Source organism: Cyclopterus lumpus, chromosome 25 (assembly GCF_009769545.1).
Source record: "Cyclopterus lumpus isolate fCycLum1 chromosome 25, fCycLum1.pri, whole genome shotgun sequence".
In the NCBI taxonomy this organism is placed as follows: domain Eukaryota; kingdom Metazoa; phylum Chordata; class Actinopteri; order Perciformes; family Cyclopteridae; genus Cyclopterus; species Cyclopterus lumpus.
The window spans coordinates 10,122,853-10,135,131 of record NC_046990.1 but is presented as its reverse complement, the minus strand read 5'-3'; the positions used below and the strand labels follow the sequence as shown (position 1 = coordinate 10,135,131).

General features: G+C 42.4%; 1 protein-coding gene across 2 annotated transcripts; it reads right to left on the bottom strand.

Annotated features, from left to right (window-relative positions):
- Window positions 1–2,341: 2,341 nt before the first annotated feature.
- On the bottom strand, window positions 2,342–12,183 carry LOC117728041 (myelin basic protein-like). Of its 2 annotated transcripts, XM_034528722.1 has the most exons (6): window positions 12,042–12,183; window positions 6,238–6,342; window positions 6,062–6,088; window positions 5,556–5,585; window positions 4,464–4,547; window positions 2,342–2,452 (listed from the first exon to the last, which is right to left on the bottom strand). In XM_034528722.1, the coding sequence occupies exons 1-6, from the start codon at window positions 12,159–12,161 to the stop codon at window positions 2,420–2,422; spliced, it is 399 nt and encodes a 132-aa protein (XP_034384613.1). In that variant the 5' UTR covers window positions 12,162–12,183; the 3' UTR covers window positions 2,342–2,419. The 2 variants fall into 2 exon arrangements, with proteins under 2 accessions (XP_034384613.1, XP_034384612.1); XM_034528721.1 differs by lacking the exons at window positions 5,556–5,585; window positions 6,062–6,088.
- Window positions 12,184–12,279: the final 96 nt, after the last annotated feature.

Below are 12,279 nucleotides of genomic sequence, written 5' to 3'. Positions count from 1 at the left end.
AATGACATACGGTGCATGAAACAAAAGTAGCTAACGTAGCGTTAGCACATGTAATGACATACGGTGCATGAAACAAAAGTAGCTAACGCAGCGTTAGCGCGTGTAATGACATACGGTGCAGGAAACAAAAGTATCTAACGTGGCTAACATAGCGTTAGCTACTTTTGTTTCCTCCTCCTTAAAAGTTAACATTCTCGCAAATGATATTTAGCTGTCGCTCGCTTTTCTTTTGTCGTAGAGTATGTAAGTTAGCTAACGTAAGCTGGCTAACTTACATTAGCTAACACATATACAGACAGTTGTACATTCTGCCACTAACAATGAATGTGCATGGTAAACACGTGTTCCCTTTAAAACAACACCATTTAGAATTATTACCTTGTTTAAATGAGTTGTCTTGAAGAACAGACGGTTTTCACTTCAGAAGTTCAGGCGAAGCGAGGTCATGGCGGACATCAGAACCCACACGGAGCCCTACGTTATATGGTCACGTGGTGGTCACGTGACATGTAAACCTCTGGTCTAAAGTGAAAATACGACTTTTACTGAAAGTATGGCTTTTAATTTGGCTATGGGGAGTGCTATTTGCTTTTAGGCAAAGTAATTAAAAAAAAACATGTTTAAACCGGAAACCATGATGTTTGATTAAAAAAATGCACTTTACATGAATGACTCAGTTGTTTCATTTTTTTCAGTGTAGTAAGGTGCAATGGAGATATGTAAATTCATCCATAAGTAGAGAGAGAAGAGGAGATAGGTGCTCAGTGTATCCTAAAACATCCCCCAGCAGCCTTTTTATGGATCCACACTAGTTTGGTGAGTAATTGTAATTATCTTTTTTTTTTTGTAGTAAACTCTCACTTTCAGTCAAGGAGGTTATGAACATAAAGACAGATTCAGCACATCAAATCGCAATGCATCACTTTCAGGCGACACATTGAACGTCAAGACAAAAAAAACCTTTTACTTAAACCAGCCGTGATTTTAATGTAATGTGATGATTTTTGTTTAGCATTGACGTGTCTCCCCCCCCCCCCCCCCCCCCCCCGGAATCACGGCTTATCCATCACTACACTGATAGTGGTGCTCCTAAAGCTCTGTATGAATAGTCACCACACAGAAGTTGTCATGAATTCTTGCTCAAAGTACATCTGCTGCGACCTGTAACACCACTTCCATTTTTAAATTAGTCACCTGCCTCTGATTTAAAAAATATTGCACAACGCAGGAAATAGAGTTGGTTTTATAGTTTTTATTTGTTTTATTCTCAGTTAAGTGGCTGGCCATGTTTTATTACACATACAGTCATGAAGAGGATCTTTACATTCATCCACAGGTTCCATTCAGAGAAAGAAAAACACACACACACACACACGTCAGAGATGAACACTTACAGAGCGCACACGCCTGATTTTTGACAAGAAGATGGAGGTTCTGAACAGTGGGAGTGCTGAGCTTCTCTTTTCTTCTCCTTTTTTATTTTTTTTCTCAGAAAAATTGCAGAAAAAAGGCACTTGTGGTTGAGCCATGTTTTTTTTTTTGGTGAATTTAATTTACAGAGAGACCCAGACGACACTAAAGCAAAGAGGGAAGCTCTGAATCTAGCATCATTAGTGCTTACACCATTATCTCAAAAAAAAGAAACGAGACATTAGAAATGACTCCATTGGTTTGTTGCTTTTTCAGTGACTATTGCAGAAAATGGGAAACTTAGAAGGTTTAGAAATTACATTTTTACCACAAAAAAACAACAACCCCACAGCAGGCTGGAGGCCCTAATGACAAACAAAGAGCAACGACCACATTCACGACGGGACACTTATTGTACAGCTAAGACATGTTGGGGGAGGGGGGGGGGGGGGGGGGAGAGACTAATGAACACACACCGGGACCAAATGGCTCTCGTGAGAATGCAAAATCTGTTATCAAACACGGGGTTCATGGTCGGGTTCACAGACGAGGTTCGTGGGGGTGGACAAAGACAGTGTGACGAGACAGAAAAAAACCGCTCAGTTTGAAAAATATATATATATATATAATCATAAAACAGAAACACACCGGCCCTTCTTCATGCAAGTGGCGAGGGGCAATGGCGGTGCAAGTCAGTCGGGACCATCGAAGACGTCCAAAGAAAACCAAGCACAAGTACAGAGAGCCATTGCAACAGATTGTGTCGCTATCTACCAGCCAATAGGGGAGGGGGGAGGGGAGGGGGGTAATAGGGGAGGATGAGGGATTTAGCATAAGTTAGAGTGTTATCAGAGGAGGAGGGGAAGGTCATTTTAGAGGGTTGTGGGTTGTGGGGGGGGGGGGGGGGGGGGGGGGGGGGGGGGGGTTCCTTTTCATCCCCCCCCCTCATTTGTGATCTTGAACATCTGCCCCCTCGTGCTGTTGGAAGGGGTCGGAGCAGCGAGGGACTTCAGCGTTTGCCCGGAGAAGAGCTCCTGCTTCCCTGTGAAGCACACAACACATCTGTGGTGAGCATGAGGAGCAGATGATCTGGTCCCACATTGAAGGACTACCCCGGCGTTTGGTTTCTTGGTTGGAGGAAAAGTTCTTCAGCATCCACAACGGCCATTATGAGTCATCGGGTGACAGCCGTCGGGTTAACTTGTCATAGATTGTTACAAAAATAAACGATGAGGCCTTTTGGGCAAGAACGAAGAACGAGGCATTAATAGTTATTTTCATCAAGCCTGAAAGTTGTAGCCACGCGACATTAAATGAACTAACGTTCCATCTTTTTAGATCTTTAAACGTCAGAGCAGCCCTTCAATGGGAGAAACCAGCAGGTTAGTATGTCCGTGGGCATTTGTCAGGCCTGCAATGATGCGTAGTTATGGAAACCGATAGTAAACAAATCAATGAAATATCAGGAATGACAAAGGCAACAAAAAAAAAGTCTAGATTACCATATGGAATGGATACAAATCGTATCACAGTGAACATGATGGGAAATAAAGTTGAAATAAGAAAGTCAAACTTACGAGAAACTACAAAGATGATAGGATTTATTTATGATAGTCAAATTATGTCAAAATTGAGTCAAACTTGATCCAATAATAGTTTCCCAGTATTTCATAATTTTGACTTAATATGATAATAATCTTTTTTTGCATTTTGATCTACCGTCAGTACTTTAATTCACATTTCATTTTCTTGGCAAAAATGTGCTTCCATGCATTGCTTATGTTGCGCAGGTCTTAAATATTTATTTTGTTCACAATTTTTTTTTTTTACAGTTAGAAGAAGTTCTCACTTGGCCCGTCTTTAAAGCAAAGAGAAGGAAAAAGACATTTGGAGAGGACATCAGGTTTTCACAGGTATTTACATATTATTTCACAGATGCTGACAATGTTTTCAATTCATTTTGTTATCTCCAAAGTTTCAGATAAGACTTCCTTCCTGTATCACAAAGCCTCTCTGAGACTCGTCCATGCAGATAAAACCCCAAAGAGGAAGAGTACACAAATGAGATAAATCTTCATGGATTTCTTAGGAAGATAATCTATAATATCAAAAGCTTTTCCTTTTTACCCCCGGGGACGAGCAGATGAGGAAGCAGACACTTATAAGTCGTCTATAAACAGTTAATACATGCTTCATAGCACACTTTACACGTGTAGCCCTATGTGGTTATAAGTACCGGATAAAAGGAAACATATCGGTGACATCATATAACGTTTTTTCTTATAAAACTATTGATTACAGCAGCCTTAAATACCATAACACTCTGCTTTCAAGTTATTTTGTTTTTATATGTGTACAAACACTTAGCGAGTGATGTATTAAACGCTAGAATTGTGCGAAGCAATAACAACAATACCATTTATTTAGATATTCATATTTGATATTATACATAACTGTTTATTTTATTATTATGTTGTCCTGGTACTGTGTGACTAATGATCAGTTGTATATTCTGCCTGCATCCGTGTCCTCCGTATAACACATAAAGGAGCCCGTCGTGCTTCTGAAAGTAAGTGAAGATATTGCATCATAATAATAATAGCATGATATAGGTTCTGCATCCCCGTGGAGCCGTTACAGTATGTTCGCCAGAGCCCCGGGCACTGATGAGAACTGGACCTGCCATCGTCAGCATGATTATATCAGCGCGGGCATGAAGCTGGGAGCATGCATGATGATCAATCTTGCCTCTAATAAAAAATAATAAAAAGCCTCTCATTATTCCGCTGCTGCAGTAGCGATGCGATTAGGATGTCTTCTAAGCGTATCAATGTTGAGTGAGTCAAACTAAGGAAGTATCCCTCCATCACCAATCGGTTACTCACAATGCGGCTGATATCATCACTGAGGCGGAAAGGAAAAGGAAAGAGGGGCAAGAAAGTGATTAGGGAAATATTCATTTCTCTATGCAATCTCACTTTGAGGAGAGAGAGAGAGAAGACACTGGGAAATAAAGTGTTTGACAAGCAGTTGTTGTTGTTGTTGTTGTTTACCATTTTGAAGATCCTAGTGAGGGTGCCTTTGCCGTCCCCTGCACTGGCCTTCTTGGCTTTAGCAGACTGTGACTTCTGGTCGCCCTGCGAGGGAGGAGAGGAAAGGAGAAGGAGTCAGTGTTAGAGGAGGATTAATACTTCCTTTGGTTGACCTTCTTCCAGATTGAGGTTTCAGGAGTGATGGATGAGTGAGCTCGATTGATTTATTAATAAACTGATTTATTCCCCTCCTCCAGCAGGTGGCGAGGAACAGATTGTGGTGTTTTGTTTTGTTTCGGAGACATGCCAAAAGATTGCTGCTGGATTCTTGGATGAAAAACCTTGTACGGCTGTGAAGCTTCATCCTTTTTTTAAGTGGAGATGCTGCTGTCCCATCAGAAATGAATGGAACACAAATACTGCATGAACTGGATTTAAGGTTCATTCCCTACAATTATTATTACGAGTGGTGACGGGGGTTTGAACCTTATGTTTCACCCAAAGGTTCCCCAACATCATTAAATTTATTTTGTTCTCTCCCCTACAAATAATAGAAGTTGGTGTGACATTTTTGTTCCCCAATTTAAATCATAATGAGCCAGTGCACACGTGACCAGAAACCCAGATGTAGAGAGACGGAGAAGAAAAATGAATATCTGGCCCCCTTTTTTGACCCCCTACCCGCCCAAATAATGTACATACAGTCCCCTCTCAGTCTCAGTCTTCTGAGCACACACACACACACACGCGCACACACACACACACACACACACACACACACGAGGGCCCCCGAGCTAAGTGCTGATAACGTCGCAAAATGAAGCAGAAGCCAGCCTGGTGCAGTATGGCTGAATATACAACGTGCGTACATGATATGGATAAGTAATGCAGCAAGAAGCTACAGAATGGGTATGATGTATTTGGAAATGGACTTAAGTCGCGAGGAAATGAGGGCGTTATCGCTGATGTATGGACAGATTACAACAGCTTAAGTGGTTGATGGAGACTAACGGCCGTTTGAGAGGACGACCTCTCTTTCCCCCCCTCGGTTTAATTAGGCATGATACCTCTGCGTTTATTAAGTGTTTTTTGATTTTTTTTTAAACCACCTACCAGGCCCATGGTGGCTGCTAGTCCGCTCCACTGGACGCATAGAGACACAAAGAAACAAGGACAAGAGGTGAAAGGGAGAGGGGGCATAAAGAAATGTGTGTCTTACTCAGCGGAGGCAGGACGGGGAGGAGAGGAGGCAGATAGGAGGGTCCGTCCACAGGGGGTTGGGGGGGGGGGGGGGTCACAGGGTCACAAGGGGGCAAGGAGATGAGGGGGAGGAGAGAGGAGCAAGGCCCTCATTGGAAAGAGCACAGGTTTAGTGACATGCAGCAGCGGCAAAGACTCACAGAATGTGGACAACGTTTAACGTCCTCTGGGATACAAAAGGGAGCTTTTTGGAGATCTGAAAGTTGCTCCATAGAATGTTTAAATTGGTCTCCGTATCACATCCTACAGATTACACTACGGGGTACAATCCCTGATCTATTCACGGTCACGACTGAACATATTGGTCTTTTTTTCTTCTTCACGTGTGAGCGAATAGAAGCAACATGAAGCAGACTCACCCTCGACTTGGGAGGGGCGGGGGACACCTGAGGAGGAGTTAATCACAGCACGTAAGGACATTTGGCATTTGAGAGAGCACGTGAGGTAACACAGAGGCGGGCATAGTGACACACGGGGGAGGGGAAGCAGCTCGGAGACGCTAAAATACTGCGAGCGCGTGAAAAGCTTTACTCACGATCGTGCGGAAGAAATGCACCACGGCGTTCTCGGCGCCACGCTTACGTGGGGAAGTTGTGGAGGCCTTCTGGGGGCCTGGAGAGAGAGCCCCTCGGAAAGATCCCTAGGGAGGAAAAAAAGAGGAAAGGAAAGGAAGGGAACAATAGACCTGCGTGTTAAATAACTGGATGCCTGTGCATAAGATGACTTGACCTTAAGCTCCCGAGAGTTTCGATGTTAAAATACATAATCCACGGGGATTTCCTCAAAAGGTTTCAATAATAAATGTACTTGAAAATGAAAACGGTGAAAGCGCTGGGGGTTATATAAATGAATACCTAAAACAATGACGAGAAATCTGCAGGTTGTCCTGTTTCAACTTGGAAGAATCGACGTCATAACAACACAGTTCATTTCCATGTTGCCGTGACACCGAAAGGTAATGGCTGATGGGAGAAAGTGCATTCAAAAACCAGAGTTCCTTACCTGGAATATTATTATTATTATTATTATTATTAGAATCAGATTGCTGAGATGCAGAAACCCTGAATATGAATGTGTTTTCACGATTCGAGCCTCCCGATGACTTCCATCCAACCGTAGAGATCCATCCCATCAGCAACTTCCTTTAAAGTCAGACTAAAGTCGTCATCCTCCGCCCTCTTCTGGCCCCGGTAGAAACACCGGTGCATTACAAGAATCCGATATTATGGCCCCGACACAATAAAGGTGAAAAGTATAATTCCTCTAATACCGAACGCCATCGACTGCCTTGCAGCTCGTGGGGAGTGAGAAACCCCTTCATCCACCCACTCAGTATCTTCTCAGTGAATGCCTCCTCATTCATCCCTCTCCCTGACCCCGTTAATGCAACAGGGCCACGTGCACGCTTTTATTTTGTGAGAGGGAGCCGTTGGTGATTCACATCCATTATCTCACATCAAAGAAGCGTTAGGTAACGTAGCTGGAGTGACGCATTAATGATGTCCTCGTGTGTGTGTGTGTGTGTGTGTGTGTGTGTGTGTGTTACTGCATGTCTGTTTATGTAAATGATCAGAAATGAGAGGGGGGGGGGGGCATAGAGTCGGCCTTTGTGTCCCGCTATCGTGCCTTTGTTTGGGGAAAGGAGGCAAGAAAAGGAAGAAGTGGAAGGAAATAGGAGGGCAAATAATGCCGTTTGCATCCTGCTGGTATACGGTCTCAATTTTCCGTCCCGTCGTCCCTTTGATGTGAACGAGGTCTCCTCCGCATTTGTTTCCTTTCTCTTCTCATGTCTTCTCTCCTGCTTGAAAACACTTTTATCCGTATGGAATGGCAAAAAAAAAAAAAGACCTCCGTGTCTGCTGTTAGTGGTGATGCACCTTTCTGCTGGCTAAATTATTAAAAGTTGTTTTGATGTCTGGAGCATTTGAGAGTGAAAAAGAAGAGAGACAGAATCAGAGAGCGTCTGCCTGTACCACGCACACAGGACCTATATATATATATATATATATATATATATATATATATATATATATATATATATATATATATATATATATATATATATATGGTCCAGTTAAGTGACACCTTTTCTACAAAATCGCTACAATCGCTGCTCATGCTGTAAAAATCTAGCTCTTTTATCATTTCAACAAGAAACATAAATTCTTGATTTCCTAAAAGGGGCTAAAGGTTGAATTAAATTAGATGTATTTTAGGACGCTCGCTGGATAAAATGACATGAAAATGTCTTTGTCGGAGTAGTTTGACATCAATGTGACTCCATTTAATATGAAGCTATTGAACCAGGACAACCCCGCTCTTTTCCAAAAGACTAACTACTTCTTTGAGCTCAATATTAATGCGAGCATGGCAACAGGCTCATAACGACGCTAACCATGGACGCACCCGGATCTGGCTTCACCGCGGCCTCGGCTCCCGTGGGAGGTGGAGAGCTTCTGAAGGGCTTCATGGTGACGGGGGAACAAGGCAGCTTTTGTCCCGAGGGGAATCAACACAAGGTCCCTCTAAGTAGCTTTAATATGTTATATCTCGTTTGTTTGATTCATCCATCACTCATTAATTAGCGAGCCCGCCTTGCCGCTTCTCCATTTCCAGCCTTGGTGCTAATCTAAAGATAGCGATCACCTCGCTGCGGCTTCATAATCATCAGATGAGCTTTAATAGTTCTCAACTATTACTTGGCAGTGAAGTCCAAAGCTTGTTTCTCGAAATGTTGAACTTTTATTTTATCGGGGTGAAATGAGTCAAGTGAGAAATCCAGGATTCAAGACCTTGGATCTTGAATTCAGGATTCAAAGATTTAAGGTAATTGTGCCCTTGTAGCTTATCACAAAGGGCAGGTTAATGTTCACAACGGCCTCCTCTGAGGTCAGAGGTCACAGTCTGGCAGTAATCTGCGTCAATATGGATGACGCTTAATAATTCATCGGTAGCAGAGTGGGGGTGAAAAATAAAGTATATACTGTATTTCCAACTATAGCTCCACTCACTTCACACTGAACTTGGATTTTCCTGCCGCGCATGTCGGACTGCGCATCCCTCCTCAACCAGAACATAAGCGACCATAATTAGGTTGAACTCTTGGGAGTCGCGGGGCCAATCGATCGGGCTGACATATACAGCCCGTCGGTCTGGAAATACACAAACATGGCAGCTGCTCCCCTCGGAGGGCAATCGGGTCTAATGCCTCGCAAGATCAAATGCCAATTAAAAAGGAGCAAAGATGTTTTTAGAAAGGGGGTGAATGGAGCTTAGAAAAGGCTTAGGCCAAGGCTTGCATCACCTCAAGTCTGGAGGCCGTCGCCATGTTTCTTAGTAATGGGGTGACGAAAAGACCTCGCCTTAAAAAGAAAACTTATTTTCAACTCATTATTTCTATAATGACCTTTCAGCCTATAGTAATTCCTGTCGTACCTCACTTACTTTGGAAAAGGCAATAGAAGAAGAAAAAACCCACATTGATTTGTTATACGTAGAATTTGTTATACTTGTACGATGGAGAGAAGCATCGAGCATTAAAACAAAACGAGGAGTGTCTGAGGTGTGTTTGTTAACGAGTTTAATCAAGCAGGAAATCCAAAAAAAAGAGTTTAGAACAGGATGGGGTTAAGAACAGTTCACCACAGATACAAACGGTCACAAGCATCGTCTGCAGAGTCGGAGGCGTTACCAAAAAAAACGGAATCGGCACCGATCCACTGCTGCTTCAAACAAACTGTCGGACTGGGTCAGAGACGCGTGAACCTGAGGTGAGCTTTGTGAGGGGGGATGGGGGGGCGGGGCATTGCCGACGCCCCCCTCCCTTCATCCAAGACACTGGAGTTAGGGAACAGTATCTGTATTCGTCTGTGAGCTGTTCTGCTGAAGCCTGATTCATATATATATATATATATATATATATATATATATATATATATATATATATATATATATATATATATATATATACACAGTAATCACTCCCGCGTTGCATTATACGGCGGATTCGGCCTGCCATTCAACAAATTAATATGCAAATTGAACATATTATCGGTCCTTTAAGAGTCTACATTTCTCTTTGAATCGCTAATGCTCATGCAAAGTGTAATTTGCCCCTCCAATTAGCGAATCATTATCCCTGTAATTTCCAAATGATCAAACACCCGGTTTCATCATTCAAACGCAGATTTTCCTGCAGTTGTTTTCATGTCCTGAGACTGAAGTTTGAGCTTCCTAACGATTTAAAAAAAAAAAACAACCAAAAAACAGACTCTGCAAACAAAAAGGACATGAAAAGCACAAGGGATCAGTTTGCAAAGATTTCCACACCCGCCGTAACAATTACTCAAGCATAACTCCAACGAGCACGCATAATATGCAATGTTATTGAAGTTCAGACAGAAAACACCGACACAAACTTTCCCAAAGACACTGCGGCCTTGATGTCAAAAGCGCGCGTTAAGGAACGTCTGTGGGAGAATCAGGCGGATCAGAAATTACAGCTGGAAAATATTTATCTTCACGACTTAATTTGTTTTCGCAGCAGAAAGTTAGTGCGGGTTGATCTTCAGCTAGAGGCAACGGAGGCGCGGCGAACCTGTCTGTCATTCACTGGACACGTGAACGCTCGTCATTTGAAGGCAAACCCTTGGTGAATACATAAATATTTCATTTGTACAACTTTGTTTGCGTCGACCCGTCATCGATGTGGAAAGCAAATGTGGCATAAAGATAAAGGAAAAATCGAGAATAACGTTGAATGAAAGATCCAGAATTTGGTTCCGTTGACATTTTCCCTGAACGTTTCATGAGTAACATTTTACAAAACGCAAATCAATATCAGCAGAACGGGCTATAATAATGCAGTATATATAAAATATGTATTCATTTATTTGTGTATTATCCTGAATCCTACAATGAACACGTATTCATAGCTGGCATAAGACGTGTGTGTGTGTGTGTGTGTGGGGGGGGGCTCATAATGCATATGTGCATGCTGCTGAGCGGTATCTTTGCAATTACCTGGCCAGACCTGCTAAGTAGCGCTCTGCAGGGCAAGAAAACGCTGGATAGACAGAAAGAAAAGCTTGAAATCAAAAGAGTATATTTTTTGTCCACAGGGTTTTCAGTTCGCTGAGCTACAGCTCGTTATTTAAAAAAAAAAAACGTTATCAGCAATGTCCGTGCTTTAAGACGGCGGGACGTACGAGAGGCTTTGGGGGTTTAGCGTGTTTCAGTAGTGTTGTCGACATAATCAAGATTATCCATTAAAATGATTAAAACCTTCCAGAGGGCTGAAACGGGGGTCTGGTTCTGAATGGGTCAAGCAGCCCATCACGTCTGGAAGTGGACCCCAGTCTGTCTTCACTGGTGCCAGGAGTACACATTTTATTTTTTACAAAAAGGAGATCTGATCAGAATGTGTTTTTTTTCTTCATATTTACTAATGTTCAAAATTATGGTATCTCGACAACACTAAAGTACAAAGGTAATAAAAAAAGTGGGCTCCAACGCCTCATAATAATAACCACTTGCCTGCAAGATAAGACATGCCTGTTGTTATTTTATAGAAGGCAGGCGGTCTATAATATGCCCATAATCCAATACATCGTTATATGCTAATACACATATTGTATCTCTTTGATCTTTTATAGTATAATGCGATCATCAATAACTTTGAAAGCTGAATGCTGTACCGTGCGTTATCACAGATGTTGAGAATGACCCCAGAGAGAGACATCAAAGACACCCTCCACAGTGCCGAGTACCCAATGCCTCTGCAAAATATTAATATATTGTACCACTATCACATAATAATGCGGACATGAATTTCCCCTTTCTCTTACACTCTCATCATTATCATTAAGGAGAGTACTCTGGTTTGATGTTCCAATAAACACACTGCAAAAATAAAATTAAAAAAAAGGTAGAAAAAATATTCCACCAAATCACTTCAACAGATATATTATATTCAACTGGAGGAGAAAAATGCTACCAATGTCAGTACCATTCAAACAAAAAGCGAAACGGAACACTATAGAAAGGGTATCCTATTATCAGGATTCAAAATCACGGCTCTTAAAAAATAAAAAAAACGAATCCCACCCAAAGTCATTATCCAGCGTCGACCCCATCAACCCGTTAGCCGGTTAATGTGAATCATAGGACAAAGTCTGACTTCGGTTCACCATAAAAACAACAGTAAAAGCAACACAAATCTATTATGACAAATATGTTGCAGGATCTGTTAAAGAATCAGAAGTAAAACGTGGTTGTGGGAGTGTGAACGGACACATGAGGAGGGTCGAGCGTTCACATCGACTCTCCCCGCTTCCTCACCTTGCTCTTCCTCTTCTTGTCCCCTCCAAAGAAAGTTCCAATCTGATCCAGGAGGCCGGGGCTCTTCTTCCTCCGGCCCAGCCCGAAGGCGGCCTGTGCGGAGCTGCTTGCAGATGCCATGGTTGGAGTAGTTGGTGGTACGTTTGTGTTTGGTAAAAATTAGAATTTGAGGCTCTGGACTCTCTCTTAAATGAGAGATCGAAAAAAAAACAGAGGAGGGAAGAGAGAGAGAGAGAGA